Consider the following 19,794-nt stretch of genomic DNA (forward strand, 5'->3'; position numbering starts at 1 on the left):
CTTACCATTTAATGCAATCGAATTCAAGAAAATAATCTCGTTATTTTCAGAGTCCTCCGTTCAAATTTTTACAGAAATATGTCAACTGATGTTCTAAGTCAAAGTCAATAAATTAATTTGAGATCAAGCTATTTTAGTTGATTAATAAGTCAACTGATTAGACAAATTGATGCTATAAGTCAAATATTGGCTTGTAAATCTTATTCTAACTTGAGTTGTGGCAAAACAATTAACCTACCAAAATTCATGCATCACTTTCAGTAGGTAGTATCACCTTAACCTACCTGATGATCTCAACTATATTGAACTATCTTCATGGAAGTCAACGGGCACCCATTTTCAAGAGCAGTCCGGTGCACAAAATTTTCGTCATACGAGGTCCCGAGGAAGGATCCATTGTACGCAGCCTTACCTAGCCTCAAGGAAGCTGCATATTTCAACTATATACATTCTATAGCATTACGATTGAAAAGGACTCCTAAAGTACACAACTTGATTAGAATAATCAAACCATCAACGCAGCATTCAATTTGTGCAATATGAATAGGGTGATTTTGTGTGAAGCGAGCTTTTATTTCAAATTGTTCCTTGTCACTCTCCCTAATCTTTAAGTTAAACAGTTCATAACTCAAATCCAAGCATTGATAGTAGCAAAATTTGACATGGCAAGGTGTTAGGAACTCAACTATGCACAAGAGTTTGCTTCAATTTTCAAGGCAGTCTAAGTTGAACCCCCTCAGGTGGTGGCCTTAAGGTGCAGACCATCTCCCTTGTCTTCCCAAAATATACCTGTCCAAGGAAAAAAAACAAAGTAGAATTTTGTAAATGGATCAAATGAAAGTTCTTGACAGGTATTCAAGGTAAGTAAACCAGGTTGATACGAGGATGTGAAAGGGACAATTACCTGATCCAGTGAGTTCCTAAGCTTACCTTCCATCTCCTCGATCATCTTTCCCATGTTGCATAGGTGACCCTCAGCGATGGGAAGATCAAGAGTCATCTGCATTGAAATTAATGTCAGGTAACTTGACTTTGTTTGGCAATTAAAATGTTTAAAAAAAAGATTTGTGGTTGAATCCAGTAAATTATTTAATTATACTAATCTGGTGGTTGTTGGAAACAATTAAAACTAGGTATGCGTATGCAGTGTCTTCAAAAGAAGACTTGAAGGTTGATATGCAAATTCTAAATCCTTTTTAAAATAAAATCATTTATCTTCATAATTATCTAACTCCTTGTCTCTGTATATGAATATAATGAATTTGGAGTCTCTTCCTCAGTCGAAATAGCTCTGTAACACTAAAACCTTTTGTAAATGAATCTTACATCAAGCTTTATCCAAACATCCTTTCTTTCCCAAGCCACCAAATGATGACTTCTTTACATCCATTTCAATGAGCTCTTCCCTTCTCATCTCCATCGACACTACAATTCAACCCAATCACACATGCATTAGGCAGATCACTTTAGGACGTTTATTCCTATATGGTACAATGGTTGAATCAAGAAACTAGGTTGGTTCAGAGAACTATTAGGTATTAAGTGGTTTTAGCCCCATGTTGATATTTTTGGTTTAGGTGTTTTACACCGAGTCCTATATTCAGATGTAATTATCCCTTGACAATCAACAAATCTTTTTATCCAAGATTCAACATGCTATCAAAGCATTTTTTTTTCAAAAGATGTATTCCCCTTGTAGGCAAGCAGCAGCAGCCAAAGCCCTCCCACATCCAAGTGCTCTCTCTCTCTCTCTCTCTCTCTCTCTCTCTCATTTGTTCTGGAGAAAATCTAGTCTCAGTTTCTCCAATGCTTCATAGATCTGTCTACCGCACACAAAAAGTGGCTGGACAAAGCTTGAGACACACAACTATATAAACCATGATGCAACCGAAAACTGGAGACTTCTCTTTCACAATCTTCATCCTGGAGTAAATCCATTCTAGGCATTCGCCAGTGCTTCAAAGATTTGTCAAATGGACTCAAGAGGCAGGCATTCATGCAATGAGTTGTGAAACTCCAGAACTTCTGATGTAACCCAAAGCTGAAGACCTCCTTTGCAATCTTTAGGCAACAGTGCCTCCCCCAGCAGTAAAAACTTTTCACACTATCCCATGACCACAGGTCGATGTTGTCATCCCTCACAATTTCATGACACCAATTACAGTGTCAATCCACTTCCTCATGTGATGCAACTTCCAATGAAGCTACCGCTTGCTGACTAAGAATTTTTGGTCGTCCTACCACCTGCAACACAGGTGTACAATGCTTATGCTCCTTGCCAGCATGCACTCCAACACTATATTTATCGTTGCGAGCAGCCGCCACCCAAATCATGGGTGCTCTTTCAGTCGCTTAGGTCATCTACATTTGTCAAACTCCAAATCTGACTATCTTGTGCCGAGAATTTTTCACCTTAGCCACCATCAAATCTACTAGTCATTGCATCTTGCCTCGCCAGACAGTGCTGCCAAGAGTGCGAACTCTCTCACCTGCAACAAAGCTTCTCTCAGCTTTTGTTGCAGGGAGCCACTAATGTTGCTATGCCTACTCAGGCATTTATTTTTATTCTCTTTCCTTCTCTATACCTCTCACTATATTGAATTTCTCATCTTGTCCAATGACTATCTTGTTTGCACATAGTCATCTTCTTTACTTTTTCTTGGCAGATTTGATGAGGTCTTAATCCAGCTTATGACGATATTGCCTTGTAATAAGGCTACCCTAACTTCTATTGGTTCTTCTTTGTGAACGAGCTTGGCTATAGCTTTTGTAGCTCTGCTACAATGATCTTCCTGAGTTTTAACCTTCAGCTTAGCCACCATCAAATCTACTAGTCATTGCATCTTGCCTCGCCAGACAGTGCTGCCAAGTGTGCGAACTCTCTCACCTGCAACAAAGCTTCTCTCAGCTTCTGTTGCAGGGAGCCACTAATGTTGCTATGCCTACTCAGGCATTTATTTTTATTCTCTTTCCTTCTCTATACCTCTCACTATATTGAATTTCTCATCTTGTCCAATGACTATCTTGTTTGCACATAGTCATCTTCTTTACTTTTTCTTGGCAGATTTGATGAGGTCTTAATCCAGCTTATGACGATATTGCCTTGTAATAAGGCTACCCTAACTTCTATTGGTTCTTCTTTGTGAACGAGCTTGGCTATAACTTTTGTAGCTCTGCTACAATGATCTTCCTGAGTTTTAACCTTCACCTTAGCCACCATCAAATCTACTAGTCATTGCATCTTGCCTCGCCAGACAGTGCTGCCAAGAGTGCGAACTCTCTCACCTGCAACAAAGCTTCTCTCAGCTTCTGTTGCAGGGAGCCACTAATGTTGCTATGCCTACTCAGGCATTTATTTTTATTCTCTTTCCTTCTCTATACCTCTCACTATATTGAATTTCTCATCTTGTCCAATGACTATCTTGTTTGCACATAGTCATCTTCTTTACTTTTTCTTGGCAGATTTGATGAGGTCTTAATCCAGCTTATGATGATATTGCCTTGTAATAAGGCTACCCTAACTTTTATTGGTTCTTCTTTGTGAACGAGTTTGGCTATAGCTTTTGTAGCTCTGCTACAATGATCTTCCTGAGTTTTAACCATTGCTACCTCTTCTTCCCTTAACTAGACTTCTAGCTGGGCTTCCCCACACAAGGGCTTCTTCTTTGTATCCCTACAGATCAACTTCTACTTGGGCATTCATCTCCTCATCCGTACCCTAGCCTCTTCACCTCTCCCAGCACTTCAATATACTATTTTTTTTCTTTCTTAATTCAGAATATCTTATTTTGCAGGGTTGCATGTTGTATACGTGCTGCCTAAAAGGTAACAAATGCAAATCTTATTTTCCTGCATCCAGCAAAGGGTCAAACCATCCCTCTGTCTTCCAAAATCCCTCGAGTGTTTACCTTTTCCCAAAGTCTATTATAGGCAGTTGTATGCTGATTTAAAGAGCTCCCTACTAGAGAGATTAATTCCTAATGTATTCTTCAAAATATATTATTACAAGATCCTAATTTGATTTGCATATCTTTGGTAAAAATAATAATCTTCCCCTTGATAATAAATGCAAAGTCTTCAACTAGAACATGAAAACACTGTTACGACCCTTGGTAGCCCCTGCACAAAAACAAAATAAACCAACATTTCTCGAACTTATAATTTAATTAAAAATAACACTTGCATAAAATGAGTAATAGATAAACTGAAAAAACAAAGACACAGCTGGTTTACTTGGTTACAACCGAGGAGGTTGTTAATCCAAGACAGATTAATGCTCACTAATATCTCCTTTAGGCGAAGAAGCCTCTTAACAACAGTGAACGCACAGAATCAAAAAGCTAAACAAATCAAAAAGCGTCTGCAAGTGTTGTTGCACTATTTTTAGTTGTTCTTAGCTTCTGGAAGCAGGGCTGCTTATATAACCCTGCTCAAGGCACCTGGAAGGGTTCCAGACATCTAGAATGTAATAGAATTCTATCCCTGACGCAACGTTCAAATGACATGTTGATTTGGATAAAAAGTGGGTTTCGGGCGTCCGGAATGGTTCCGAGCACCCTAGATTGGTTCGGGCACCCCGACCAGGTCCGGGCGCCCTGAAGGTTGAAAGTCAACATTTTATTGACTTTCTCTCCGGGCCTCCAGCTTCGGCTCCGTTCACTTCGATCCGGGTCTTCCGCTCCGACTTCGCTCGCTTGGGTGATTTCGACCATCCGGAAAAGGGCTCATTCGAACCCAACTTCCGGCCTTCTCGAGCAAGCTTCCGCTCCGGCTTCTCGTCCCTCGAAAACGCCACGTGCCTCCTTCTCCCGCGTACTCTTCCGCAACAACTCGTCCCTCAGAAGCATCGAGCTCGTCGGCTCTCTCCCGTACCGTCCTTCTCGCTAGCTGCGTCTTTTGCTCGACGTCCTGTGCTCCTAAGTTCCTGCACACTTAGACACAGGGTTAAAACACAACAGGACCTAACCTAACTTGGTTGATCACATCAAAACTACCTTGGGATACCAACAATTAGAGTCGTAAATAAGATGAGCCGAGCTTTGGGGTGTTCAAGCTTGTTTGATAAGGTAACCAAGCCGAGTCGAGCTTAAAATGAACCAAGTTTTTGAAATGAGTGTTCAAGCTTGGCTTGGTTTATTTTTTATGAGCTTGAGCTTGTTTAAAGCTTGGCTTGAGCTTGGTTCGTTTAGATATTATCAAACTCTCAATTCAAGATTGGCTTGAGCTTGGTTCGAGCTTGGCTTGAGCTTGGTTCGAGCTTGGTGCATTTAGATGTTATCAAGCTCTCAATTCAAGCTTGTTTGATTGTTTGAAACTTTTAGTTGTTTGATTGGTTATTGAGCTTGATAATTTAAATTTATTTTATTTTATTTTATTATTTATTTAGTATATTGAAAAGAGTTTTATTAATGAATATGGTTTGTGAACATTGTTCATGAACGTTGTTCACGAACATTGTTCACAAACGTTAACAAGCTGAACACATATGTATTCAAGCTTGTTATTTAGCTTAACGAACCGTTCAACCTTATTTGTTTAATTAATCTTATGTATATTGAACGAACATAAACAAACTCTTACCAAACCGAACACCAAGCTTGTTCACGAACACTTAGTTCATTTACAGCCCTATCAACAATCTCCCCCTTTTTGATATGAGCAACCTAAGTTAAGTTAGGATAAACCAACATAAAGTAAAAGCAATAAATTTTGCAATAAAAAAGTAAAAGAATTTAAGCTACCTCCCCCTAGACTTAATCAATAAATTTTGTAATAAAAAAGTAAAAGAATTTAAGCTACCTCCCCCTAGACTTAATCTTTCCTTCTCCCCCTTTGATCACATAAAAAATGTGGTATCTCAAAAGTTTAAGTTCTTTTTTTAACAAAAACTCTGAAAAAAAAACTATAAAAATAAACTTTGGTAAAGCAAAGTTTTTATATATTAAAAAACTTGTAAGACAGATAAATTTAAAAAACTTTAAGCTTTGTTAAATTTTCTAAGTTAAAAAAAAATGGTTGAGTAACTTTTTAAAGCTTTATTTAATCACAATAAAATGTTTTATCAATTAGTCAATTAAATATTTTATTTCATTAATTGGCTTCCAGGTGTGGCGAGGCACTAGGCCTTCTTGGTTATTAGAGCAATAATCATTTTCTAGACAAAGTCTTTTAAGGAAATCAAACATTTAATCTACTCTCTGAAAGCCCTAAGGTCAATTTAAACTTAATTTATATAGGTTTTTTGGAACCCAATATAGGTTCCTACTAACTGGGTTAATCAGAAATTCTTTGGAACATATTTTCAAGATAGTTTTCTGATTTAGCCCCTATGAAATCTAAAATGCCAACTTAGTCCATTATAATTTTGGGTTTTAACATTTAAGCATGCTCGTTGTGTCAAGTATTCTACTTTTATTTTTAATTTATCAAAATCTTCTACTAAACAAGATTTTCCTAAAATCCATTTCACTTCATTGTTTTCTTTTTCCAACATGCAACAGATTTCAATAGTAATTTAACAAACGTGAATAATTTTTCGGACGGAAGAGATCGTACCTGACTTACCTTATCGATCCCGTTATCCGTAGCTCCCCCTGAACTGCTGCTTTCTTCCGATATAGCTCCCCCTTCATCGATGCTCTCGATGCTCATTTCGGACGAGCTTACTTCTTGTTCATCTTCTTGATGGCTTGCCATTAACGCAAGTCCGGAGAAAGCCTCAATCTCTGATTCGGACGACGTTTCGTCCCACATCGCCTTCAATTTTTTGTGCTTATTTGTTTGGACGGGCTTTTTGTTCTTGCCCTTGTCCTTGTTCTTCAATTTAGGACAGTTGTCTTTCACGTATCCTTCTTCATTGCAATGATAGCATCTGATTTTTCTTCTCTTTCTACCCTGCAGATTGTTAGATTTTCTATATTTGAATAACTTTTTAAATTGATTTACCATCATCGTCGTTTCCTCATAACTCCGCCCATGATGACCGGTCATGGCCGATCCCAAGCCCGGATAAAGGAAGAGGGTTGCATTAGGTTGCCAGCCAGCGTCAAACTATGACAAATATTCAATGAATGAATTCATTAAACTATTGTGCTAATGCTAGGTTGTTCCCCGGAAGGAACGCGTTGCAGGGTCCGACTGTAACGTCTCGCAAGGACCACTACATCTCCAGAACTCGGGTGTAGTGATAAATATGCAAGAGTTCCCGTTACAGGTCCGACTGTAATGTCTCAGCAAGGATCGCTACATCTCCATGAGAACTTGGGTGTAGTGTTAAATAGGCAAAAGTTCTCACACCATAGGTTAGATAAGAACAAATATGATAGGAAAACTAATAATCTAAGATTTAGAATATGGAATATAGGAACTCTCACTGGTAAATCAATGGAGATAGTAGATATGATGATTAGGAGAAAAATTAGTATTTTGTGTGTACAAGAGACAAAATGGATAGGCGAGAAAACAAAGATGATAGAGAATTCGGATTTTAAGTTATGGTACACTGGAAAGAGTAAAGCAAGAAATGGAGTGAGTATCATTGTAGATAGTTTGTTAAATGATGAAGTTATAGGAGTAGTTAGAAAAGGGGATAGAATTATAGCCCTTAAGATAATAGTGGCGAAAGAAACTATGAACATAATTAACGTATATGCCCCACAAGTAGGATTAGATGAAGCTACCAAATCAAGGTTTTGGGAGGACTTAGATGAAATATTACAAAATATTCCACCAAATGAAATGATTTTAATAGGAGGTGATCCAAATGGGCATGTCGGAGTGAAAAATAAGGAATATGAGAGAGTACATGAGAGTTATGGGTTTGGAATAAGGAATGAGAAATGAGGAAGGGAAAACTATAATAGATTTTGCGATAGCATATGACCTTATATTAACTAATACGTTTTTTAAGAAAAGAGAAGAACACTTATTCACATTCAAAAGTGGGAATAATAAATCGCAAATTGACTTTCTTATTGTTAGGAAGAAGAATAGAAAGATTTGTAAAGATTGCAAAGTCATCCCTAGAGAAAGCTTAACTACCCAACATAGGGTAGTAGTGTTGGATATACGCCTCAAACATAGTATCAATAGAAAGAAAATATATACAATTCCTAGAATTAAGTGGTGGAAGTTAAAGGATGAGAAACAAAATATATTTAAGGAGAAGGTAGAAGTACAAGCAATAGGTGAAATATACGATGACTCTAATACAACATGGGATAAGATGGTATCAAAGTTGAAAATAGTAGCTAAGAGTGTACTCGGTGAGTCAAAGGGGTATACACCACTAAGTAAAGAATCTTGATGGTGGAATGAGAAAGTACAAGAAAAAGTGAAGGAAAAACGAATAGCTTATAAGGAATTATATATTTGTAAGAACGAGGAAAACTTAAAAAAATATACAATAGCCAAGAAAGAAGCTAAGAAAGTAGTGAGTGAAGCAAAAAATGAAACTTTTGAACGCTTATATCAAAAATTGGGTACAAAAGAAGGGGAAAGAGACATTTTTAGAATAGCTAAAGTGAGAGAAAGGAAAACAAGAGATCTTAGCTAAATAAAATGTATTAAAGATGAATGTAATAGGGTATTAGTAAATGATGGAGAAATAAAAGAACGGTGGAAGAGGTATTTTCATCAACTTTTTAATGAAGGTTTAGGTAACCAACTAAACTTAGGTAATTTAATTAGGTCAAATGAGCATAGAAATTTTAATTTTTATCGTAGAATTCAAAGAAGTAAAACAAACTTTAAATGAGATGCATAATGAAAAAGCCGTTGGACCAGATGATATTCCGATAGAGGTATGGAAGTGCTTAAGGAAACAAGGTATTGAATGACTTACAAAATTATTTAATATGATATTGAAAACGAAAAGAATGTTTGATCAATGGAGGATAAATACCCTAGTTCCCTTATATAAGAACAAGGGAGACATACAAAATTGTGCAAACTATAGGGATATTAAACTAATGAGTCATACTATGAAACTTTAGGAAAAAGTAATAGAAAAAAGATTAAGGAGACCAGAGTGACAGAAAATCAATTTGGGTTCATGCCTGGAAAGTCGACAATAAAAGCTATACATCTCCTTAGACAATTAATTGAAAAATATCGGGAGTAAAAACAAGATCTACACATGGTATTCATTGACTTAGAAAAAACTTATGATAGAGTTCCAAGAGAAATTATATGGAGAATTTTAGAAAAGAGAGGTATTAACGTAATATATATTGAACTAATTAAGGATATGTATGAGAATGTAACGACCAGAGTAAAGACTTCAGGCAGAGTAACTGAAGCATTTCCAATAAAGATAGGGTTACATCAAGGATCAGCCCTAAGTCTCTATCTTTTTACACTAATTATGGACGAACTCACTGCGCACATTCAAGATACAGTACCGTGGTGCATGTTGTTTGCAGATGATATTATTTTTTTTGTAGATGAGACACGTGAAGGAGTAAAAAGGGAAAGGTTTTAAGCTTAGTAGATTAAAGACAGAATATATGAAATTTAAGTTTAGCAATATTAGAAGTAATGAAACAATTGTTAAGATAGGAGAGGACGAGTTGCCCGGAACCGAGAGATTTAAATATTTAGGATCATTTTTACAAAATGATGGAGGGATTGAGAGAGATGTCTTACGTAGAATACAACTAGGATGGGTGAAATGGAGGGGAGCGTCGGGTGTTTTATGTGACCATAAAGTACCTTTTAAATTTAAAGGTAAATTCTATAAAACCGCAGTTAGACCTGCTATGTTATATGGAGCTGAATGTTGGGTTATGACTCGAGACATGAGCATAAGATGAGAGTTGCAGAGATGAGGATGTTAAGGTGGATGTGTGGACATACGAAGATGGACAAAATAAGGAATGAGAGCACTAGAGAGAAAGTCGGAGTTGTATCTATTGAGGACAAACTCCGAGAGACACGTTTAAGATGATACGGACATGTACTTAGATAATGATACGGACACGTTTAAGAGACACGTTTAATGCTCCAGTTAGGCGATGTGAAACTATGATAAACATGCATATCAAACGAGGAAGAGGACGACCAAAAAAGACTTGGTTAGCAACAATAAAACAAGATAAAATTTATTTAAATATAGATGATGATATAATAGGAGATAGGGCTCAATGGCGTAAAAGGATTCATACGGCCGACCCCACCTAATGGGAAAAGGCTTGGTTGTTATTGTTGTTGTTATCCTCGTCGTTTCCTAATCATTGAGAGAGGATTCTGAATCTAGTTCATCCATCTTCACCTTGAGGGCAATATTATGCTTCGGCTCCTTCTTCGAATCTGCACATCTCGTTTCATGGACTTTCAAATGTTGAAAACATTTCTTCTACGGTGACAGATTCTAAATCTTTAGATATAATAGTAAGCATCTACTAATGATGCCCACTCGGTAGTTCTAGGAAATGCATTAAGCGCATACTTGAATCTCAGTTACTTACCTTTTCTCCGAAATTCGTGAGTCCAGTGATTAGTTCCTTCATTCTCGAGTGAAGATGTGCAACGGTTTCTTCTGCTTTCAATTTTATGTTACTCAACTAGTTCCTTAGCAGATCCCGTCTCGCAAGCTTGACTTCAGACGTCCCTTCGTGTAGCTAACTTGTCCTAAAGCTCCTTTGTTGAGTTGTAGGCGCCGATCTGGTTGACTTCTTGTGGCGGTAGGACGCTCAGCAGATGGAACTCTGCTTTGTCGTTTGCCATGAAGTCGGCCTGCTCCTTCTTCGTCTACTAGTATTCTTCCTTACCTTCGGGTATTACAAAATCGAATTTCATTATTAAAAGCCATTCAAAATCGATTTTAAAGAATACCTCAATTTTTTTTTTCTAGCTCGCGAATTCTCCCTTGAACTTCGATAGGTATATGCTCGGTCCGGCCATCGTCTCATTGCTTCAGTCGATGGTTAATCTTTCTGAGACGTCCTCGCTCTGATACCACTTGTTAGGACCCTTGGTGGCTGACTAGAGGGGGTGAATAGCCCCTGCACAAAAACAAAACAAAACAACCTTTCTCGAACTTATAACTTAATTAAAAATAACACTTGCATAAAATGAGTAATAGATAAACTGAAAAACAGAGGCACAACTAGTTTACTTGGTTACAACCGGGAAGATTGTTAATTCAAGGTAGATTAATGCTCACTAATATCTCCTTCAGACGGAGAAGCCTCTTTACAGCAGTGAACACACAGAATCAAAAAGTTAAACAAATCAAAAAGCGTCTACAAGTGTTGTTGCATTATTTCTAGTTGTTTTTAGCTTTTGGGAGCAGAGCTGCTTATATAGCCCTGCTCGGGGCGCTTGGAAGGGTTCCAAGCACCTGGAATGAGATAGAATTATATCCTGACGCAACGTTCAAATGACACGATGATTTGGATAAAAACTGGGTTCCGGGCGCCCGAAGTCCGGGTGCCCCGGACTGATCCGGGAGCCCAGGTTGAAAGTCAACATTTTGTTGACTTTCTCTCCAAGCCTCCAGCTTCGGCTCCGCTCGCTTTGGTCCGGGTCTTCCGCTCAGGCTCCGCTCGCTTCGGTGATTTCGACCATCCGGAATAAGGCTCATCCGAACCCAACTTTCAGCCTTCTCGAGCAAACTTCTGCTCCGGCTTCTCGTCCCTCAGAAACGTCGCACGGCTCCTTCTCATCCGCCCGCGTACTCTTCCGCAGCACCTCGTCCCTCAAACGCACCGAGCCCGTCGGCTCTCTCCCGTGCCGTCCTTCTCGCTAGTTGCGTCTTTTGCTCGACGTCCTATGCTCCTAAGTTCCTGCACACTTAGACACAGGGTTGAACACAACCGGACCTAACCTAACTTGGCTGATCACATCAAAACTACCTTGGGTACCAACAAACACTACTATTCATTACCAGGCAGAACAAGGGAGAAGAATCTTGAACATAGAAAAGGATCAAATTATTTTGAAAGAACAAGTAGCCATATAAAGGTGAAAAGGTTCTGTAGAGCAACAGAAAGAGTGACTTATCACCACTAAAAAAACAATCTTTGCCTTATGCAAAGTCATGAGAGAAAGATTAACCATTATTAGCATAATGAATGCTTCTTCCTGAATGCATTATTCAATTAACCATTAGTAGCATAATGAATGCTTCTGCCTGAATGCATTATTCAATCTTTGCTTTATGAATGCATAAGCAACCTGATAGATGCGTATTTGAGAAAATAATTAAAACCTTCAGATGTCTGATGCCAGATCATTATTAGCCAGTTTCTTTGACAGAAACTTTGTTTCAAGGCCAATCGGATAAGTAAATATTACAAAAATATTCAACCATCAAAGGATAAGTGTGTAATTATTACAGGCAAGTACCTGTCTTCTGATTGATCCAGAAAGATTGAAGGTTCCAGATGACTTGTTTTCAGTTGTCAAAGACAGCATGACAGTACTGGTCAAGCAATAGTGAGCTCTTCCCTCCTCCTCTAGTCCAACCTATTAGCGCAGATAAGATTGAATAGTTATCACTAAAAGAGTCACTAGCAGAAAGTATGAAAACAATATATAACTTAAATTATCTTGAAGTCAATATAATATCGACCTCTATAACATGAATAGCATCCCAAGACCCTTCTTGCAGATATCCTCTTTTACCATCTGCTGTTCTTGACCCATCTTCACTCCAAATTAATAAATGTAATTAGAAAGTTGCTACATTCCTTCAATAGATAATGCATTTTCCATTTAAGAAAGAAGAACTCACCTTTCTTTATCAAAAAGCAAGCCACAAATCCTTGGCTGTCATCATCCCATATATAAACTGATGAAACACCCCCCTCGTAGTACCTATCAGTAAAAAATGGAAAACAGTTGACATTATTCTCTACAAAACAAAGAAAAGTAATCAACATTCTGCAGACAATTAATGACATCAATGAAGAGCACCAATGAATTATTTTAAATGTAAAACAAACCACGACTACAACTAAAACAAAGAAAGTTAAGGACCTCACTGTTCACAATAAACAGTAAAAACTTCATTTGCTTCAATTTCCAATTTTCTCAGTTGGTTAGAGGGAAGAGTGCCATCTTCTAGGGGAGGAAAATACACATTAGACCATGGTGACCTGAGAGTCGTATCAAGTAATTGGAAAGTAAGGCTTACAGGAATATAAGACAATGAAAATTAGATGCTTCCAACTAATAAACACAATAATGCAATAGCATAATCCTAAAATATATTGAGACTCGAATAGATAAAGTTTACCTGTACGAATCAGCATCTCTGTTGTATTCACACAAAATAAACTCTTTCATCAAGACATTGTCCATACACACCTAAAAAAATTACATTAGAAAGAAAAATAAGAACTTTAGAATCCTTTTGGTACAAATTAATCTAACACAGATATTCGCATGAAGCAGTCATAACATATTATCATTTAGCAAATTGAAATGGTTGGGATTTGGCAGATGGCTGCTTTCAGATTAAGTTGAAACTGTTGGAATTTGGCAATTAGGTTGTACCTGCAAGAAATCACAATTTTCTCTCAGTTACAGTAAATATGGAAGAAAATTTCAACTTCGCAGACAGCGTAATAAGAGATGTCGACGACAGAATTGAAAATGCAAAAAAAAAAAAAAAAAAAAAGGTCAAACAAGAGTTTCTTCAAAAAAAAATCAAGAGTTAATACGAATAGGAGGCTAGATTTACCAAATCGAAGCATTTATACGACATTAGACGCAGATTTATCTCAATAAGAACTGGCGAAGACAAACAAACCGAAACACAAACTGCGCAGGAAAAAAAAAAAGGAGAAAGAAACAGGAGGTAGAAAGAGCTACCTCTCCCTCTTATAAAAAGGGGAATTTCCCAATATCGGCACAGATCAACGACAAGAACGACAGATCAGGTCAATCGAGGGGGGAAAAAATTAACGCCACTTCCGCGACCAAAGATGCAAACCAGAAACCACATGGAAGATAAGGAACATAAGCGAAAGGAACGACAGGCGAGGACCTGGAGAGGAAGGTCGACTTGCGAGAGGAGGTCAGCGGAATGGTGAGGGATCAGGGACATCAAGGCGGAGAGAGCAGTCTCGCTCTCCTTTGGCGAGATCCTCCGCATCAGATCCATGGCCGCCTCCATTCTCGGATGGATCTATCTCCGCCTCGCACACTCGGAAGTCGGAAAGCAGCGGACGATGAGATGTTCTTCGAGGAAGGAAGGGAGGAAAAAAAAAACAAAAGGGAGAAGATAGGGAGAAAGAGAGCTGTTTCGCGTTATCCGAGTTTCCCTCGTGAGAGCTCGACTCAAATTAAAAATATTTTCTTTGGATTTTCTTCCCTCGGTGTTTTAGAAATTAATTGTATAGTTTGTTAAGGAAAAAAATTATATCTATATTTATTGTAATCAATAAGTAAATATAATTCCTGAGATATTTTATTGTAGTTTAGAAGATAAAAATAATATTTTTTTTATAAATTTGTAATCACGTACCTAACGTTTTTAAATATCCAAATCAAGACACTCAACTTTTTAAATCATACCCAATTTACTCCTGTTTATTGTTCTTCTCACTATTAGTTGATAGGATAAATTGATGGTTTAAATAAAATTTTATATATTCGTATAGTTCTTTTAATTATATTTATATTCTTAAATATTAATTTAATTAATTATATTGAGAGCAATAAATTTTTAAATATAAATTAAACTGTTTAATCGCCTATTACAATGCAACGAGTCCTTCATCAGCACAGTAATTAAGTCAGAATCGATTATTATACGGTAAGAATTAATTCATTTTATTTCAAATGATCAATTTGTGTTAAAAAAAAATTATTATTCTTAATATATTGTATCAACTTTATATTTAAGATTGATTAGATAAGTTTTTTAAATTTATTAATTAAATATTTTATTTAACATAATATATATTAAAAATAATAAATTTTTAAACATAAATTAATTATTTTTTTAGAAAAATAATTAATTGCTATAGTAAATAATTGATTCAAAATTTTACTTTACTGATGAACACTACTAAGTCAAGTCGATGACTGTATCTCTAACAGTCGATTGAGATAAATCCGAAGTGTTCAAAATGAGTATAAAACACGTATTTAATAATTTTAAGACTAGGCACGTTATTTAGATATTTAGAAATTTTATGCACGTGATTCGGTATATTGGTAATTTGGAGTAAATTTTTTGTCCGAACTTTTTTTTTTATTAGAAATGTTATTTTTCTTTGGCTAACGTAGACCTTTGGAGGAAAAAAAAAATCAAAAGATGCTCCTTTTAAAAAATATATAATTTTTATCCTAAAACTCTTATTTTAATATATTTTAATAGCTATTATAATATAAAAAAAACTTCTATAATTTGATTAAAATTATAATACACGGGATATTAGTATATTGAAATAATATTTATTAACTTAATAAAATTAGTTAAATTCGAATTTAATTAATATTGATTAAGCTGATAAAAATTATTTTGATATAACATTATTCTATATATAATATTTTTTATGAAGTCTAGTAGATGGAAATTAATTGGTCTAGATAAAGTTCAAATAGATTAAAGAGGCATGGTGCAGATGCATGATAGAGTACTTTCTCAGTTTTCTAAATATGAATCTTAGTTTTAACGAATTAATTAATAATTTTTTTAATGACCGGTTGACCTATTAGATACCTGATGTAAAACTAAAAAAAATTAAGGAGATCCGATGTTAAGTAGATGAAGATCAGAAGCAAAAATTAAGTTGCTTGACACAAGGAAGTCACTGAGATTTGAAGAGTCTATTGGTATCTTTTCATACTATTTATTTGAGATATAAGCTTAAAAACTCAAGAAGAACTAAAAGCTATATCATCTACCACAATCAAGGGTAATACCTACTAATACGATGTATGATTGTGGGATCAGTAGGATGATGTAGTTAGGAGTCAAGACCATAGGATGGTCAGGAGTCAAACTTATATGGAAGTCAGGAGTCAAGCTTACGTGGAGGTCAAAAGTCAAGCTTACGTGGAGGTCAGAAGTCAAGCTTGCGTGGCTGTGGTCAGAATCCCAACTGGCAGGACAGTTAGAGGATAGGATTCCAAGTTGGACCAGATCTAGCCTCGATAACAATCAAGAACGGGGCTCACAGGCCGGGTATAGCTGAAAATAAGATCCACAAGCCAAGTATAGCTAAGGAGAGGGCCCACAGGCCAGGTAAAGGCACGGAAGGAAAGGCCTCAGGCGAAGCACAGAAGACCAGGATACAGACCTAGCTTACAAGTCTAGAAGTATAAATCAGGGATAACAGCGGATAGATGCAGGTCGGGATACAGACCTGTCGTACAGGTCGGGACGTACAAGCCATGGATAACAGTAGACAGATGCAGGACGGATATAGACCTGGCGTACAGGTCAGGACGTACAAGCCATGGATAACAGTAGACGGATGCAGGTCAGGATACAGACCTGGCGTATAAGTCGGGACGTACAAGCCATGGATAACAGTAGACGGAGGCAGATCGGGATACAGACCTGGCGTATAGGTCAGGACGTACAAACCATGGATAACAGTAGACGGAGGCAGGTCGGGATACAAACCTGGCGTACAGGTCGGGGCGTACAAGTCATACATAATAGTAGATAGATACAGGTCGGGATACAGACCTGGCGTACAGGTCGGGACGTACAAGCCATGGATAACAATAGACAGATGCAGGTCGGGATACAAACCTGGCGTACAGGCCGGAACGTACAAGTCATGGAAACAGTAGACAGATGCAGGTCAGATACAGACCTAACGTGCAGGTTGGGACGTACAAGCCATGAATAACAGAAGACAGATGCAGAACGGATATAGACCTGCGTACAGGTCGGGATGTACAAGCCATGGATAACAGTAGACGGATGCAGGTCAGAATACAGACCTAGCGTATAGGTCGGGACATACAAGCCATTGATAACAGTAGATGTAGGCAGGTCGGGATACAGACCTGTCGTACAGGTCGGGACGTACAAGTCATGGATAACAGTAGACGGAGGCAGGTCGGGATACAGACCTGGTGTACAGGTCGGGACGTACAGGCCGTGGATAACAGTAAACGGATGCAGGTTGGGATACAGACTTGGCGTACAGGTCGGGATACAGACTTGGCGTACAGGTCGGGACGTACAGGTCGTGGATAATAGTAGGCGGATGCAGGTCGGGATACAGACCTGGCGTACAGGTCGGGACATACAAGCCATGGATAACAGTAGACGGATGCAGGTCGGGATATAGACCTAGCGTACAGGTCAGGACGTACGGGCCATAGATAACAGCAGACAGAAACAGGTCGAAATACAGACCTCGGAGTACAGACCTAGCGTCTATGCATTACAGGACAAACAAGCCAGGGAATCATAACTATCTGTCAGAGAATGTCAGAGAATAATCAGTGTATCAGGGAATATGCTAACAGTCGGGACTCATTACCCCTTCGGGTCTGTCGCTGGCCTATGAGGAGACGCCACATGTCATTCACCGTCCAACAAAGCCTGACAGCCGACATTCCCTGACATCCACCAGACACCAGAAACATCCGCTGCAGTATAAAAAGGGATGCTTTGTCCCTTATGTAGGTACAATCACTCATCATTTCTTACTCGTCTTTACTTTTCGTCCTTTCTCTGTGCTTCTAGGGAAAAAGTACCTGACTTGAGCGTCGAAAGACCTGACCCGGGACTTTTTCCCTGATTTCTGGTATGTAACGACTCGTGGGCTCGTCTGAGTGTGCGCAGAACCGTAGCGTCGTCATCCTGGTCATCATCCTTCGTCATCCACCCGTGCGAACTCTTCCTGAAGGTGCCAGGTAGATCGGACTCTGTGTCAACTTTCTGTCAACCTCCAGTACATCAAGGCCCGCCTTCATCCGACTCAGCTTCCGGATGGGATCAAATTTGGCGCCGTCTGTGGGAACACAAATACCTGTTCCGGAACGTGAAGATGGAGGAGTCTGGCCGCATCAACGTCACCATGACCGCAGGAGAATATGAACTCTTCAAGGAGGCCAAGAGGCGAGCAGCCTCCGAGAAGCAAGCAACTGTCTGGCGACCACGCCAAGCCCTTGTTGAAGCTTCCAAGGAGTCCATCCCTGTTTCAGATCGGGGCTCTAAGAGGAAGCAGCCTGAGGGGTTTCCTCAGGTTCCTTATCGTGAGCCTGACGTGGGGTACTATCAGCCAGGACCCCATGGCCTCAGCCTTAAGAAAGAACAACCTCAAGTCTCTATGGATGAGAGTTCCTTGCCCAGAGACTCGAGGAAAGGGAAGGCTCTCATCATACCGGAAGTATTCCTAGAAGATCCGGATGAGAGAGTACCATTCTTGGCCAGGATTTTGAATAAAAAATTGCCTAAGGGCTACAAGGCCCCATCGATCGGGGAATATGATGGGAGCAAAGACCCAGAAGATCATCTGCGTAAGTTTAAAAATGCAACTCTGTTGAATCAATATAGTGATGCTGTCAAGTGTCGAGTTTTCTTAAATAATCTAGCTGGTTCGACACTAAAGTGGTTTGATGGGCTACCACAAGGATCCATCACATGTTTCTTGGATTTCAAGATGGCCTTTCTTCGTCGTTTCGCTAGTAGCAAAAAAATATCAGAAGATTTATCACTGTCTTTTCGCTCTTAAGCAAGGGTTGACTGAGCCTTTAAGAAGTTACATCAATCGTTTCAACCAAGTGGCTCAGGACGTCCCCACCGCTACTTCGGAGATTCTGATGAGTGCTTTCTCCCATGGGTTAGGAGAGGGAGAATTCTTTAGAGATCTCATCAAAAATCCCGCTCGTAACTTTGATGAGATGGTGGAAAAAACCGATTGCTATATCAAAGTAGAAGAAGCACAGGCAGTCCGGAGGAAAGTTGAGAGACCGCCTCCATCTGCTAATAAGCCTGAAAGAAGGGTACCTCAACCACCTCCTCAACCTCTGTCGTGCGCTCGGGAAGCCAGACCTACCTTCCATCCAGGGTCGGAGGTTAGACCAGCCCCCCGAGTCGTAGCTGTGCACGCTCCCCGACCTGGACCGTGGAACACTCAGTATTGCACCTATCATCACTCTCGTACTCATGCCACTAATCATTGTTTCCAGTTCGCTCGGGACACTAAGCGGATTGTAAAGTTAGGCTTACCGCCGCCCGAGCTAGACCCTCAAGTACTCAAGATGATGGAAGAACAACAAGCTGCGGCTGGACAGACCGGACAACCCCGCCCCGACCTAGCCGGGCCTAGTGTTCATCAAGCAGGTTGGGGGAAAGATCCAGAAGGAGCGCGGGAAGCCGAGAATAGAGGCAACGTCATCGTCCGAGAGATTGGCATGATCTCTGGAAGGCCAACTGATGAAGATTCGGGAAGAGCGCGCAAGTCCCATGCGCGTCGCTTGGAGGTTCACACTGTTGGATGCAGCTAGGAGCAGGCTTCTGGCCCTGTCATCAGCTTCGGGCCAGCAGACCTGGAAGGTCTGGAATTGCCTCGTGATGATGCCCTTATCATCAAGGCTATTATCGCCAACAGCCGAGTGGCTCGGGTTTTCGTTGACACCGGGAGCTCGGTTAATATTCTGTTCAGAACTGCATTCGAGGAGATGCAGATTGATGCCACTGAACTCCAGCCTGTGGCTACGTTTCTATATGGATTTATAGGCAATGAGGTGAAGTTAATGGGTCAAATTAAGCTGGCCATATCTCTGGGCACTGAGCCATTGGTGCGCATAAGGAGGAGCACTTTTATAGTGGTTGATTCCCCCTCCTCTTATAATGTCATCTTGGGAAGG

The 19,794-nt window shown here is 39.1% G+C and overlaps 1 protein-coding gene across 3 annotated transcripts; it reads right to left on the minus strand.

The window, feature by feature from the left end:
* Positions 1–549: 549 nt before the first annotated feature.
* Positions 550–14,283, minus strand: LOC122009593 (probable F-actin-capping protein subunit beta). Of its 3 annotated transcripts, none has more exons than XM_042565805.1 (8): positions 13,994–14,283; positions 13,241–13,311; positions 12,987–13,100; positions 12,737–12,819; positions 12,575–12,648; positions 12,349–12,468; positions 931–1,000; positions 550–789 (listed from the first exon to the last, which is right to left on the minus strand). In XM_042565805.1, the coding sequence occupies exons 1-8, from the start codon at positions 14,120–14,122 to the stop codon at positions 737–739; spliced, it is 714 nt and encodes a 237-aa protein (XP_042421739.1). In that variant the 5' UTR covers positions 14,123–14,283; the 3' UTR covers positions 550–736. The 3 variants fall into 3 exon arrangements, with proteins under 3 accessions (XP_042421739.1, XP_042421738.1, XP_042421740.1); XM_042565804.1 differs by having other exon boundaries at positions 905–1,000; positions 13,994–14,282; XM_042565806.1 differs by lacking the exon at positions 12,987–13,100 and having other exon boundaries at positions 905–1,000.
* Between the last annotated feature and the right edge of the window lie 5,511 nt (positions 14,284–19,794).

This window comes from Zingiber officinale, chromosome 8A (assembly GCF_018446385.1).
Source record: "Zingiber officinale cultivar Zhangliang chromosome 8A, Zo_v1.1, whole genome shotgun sequence".
NCBI lineage: Eukaryota > Viridiplantae > Streptophyta > Magnoliopsida > Zingiberales > Zingiberaceae > Zingiber > Zingiber officinale.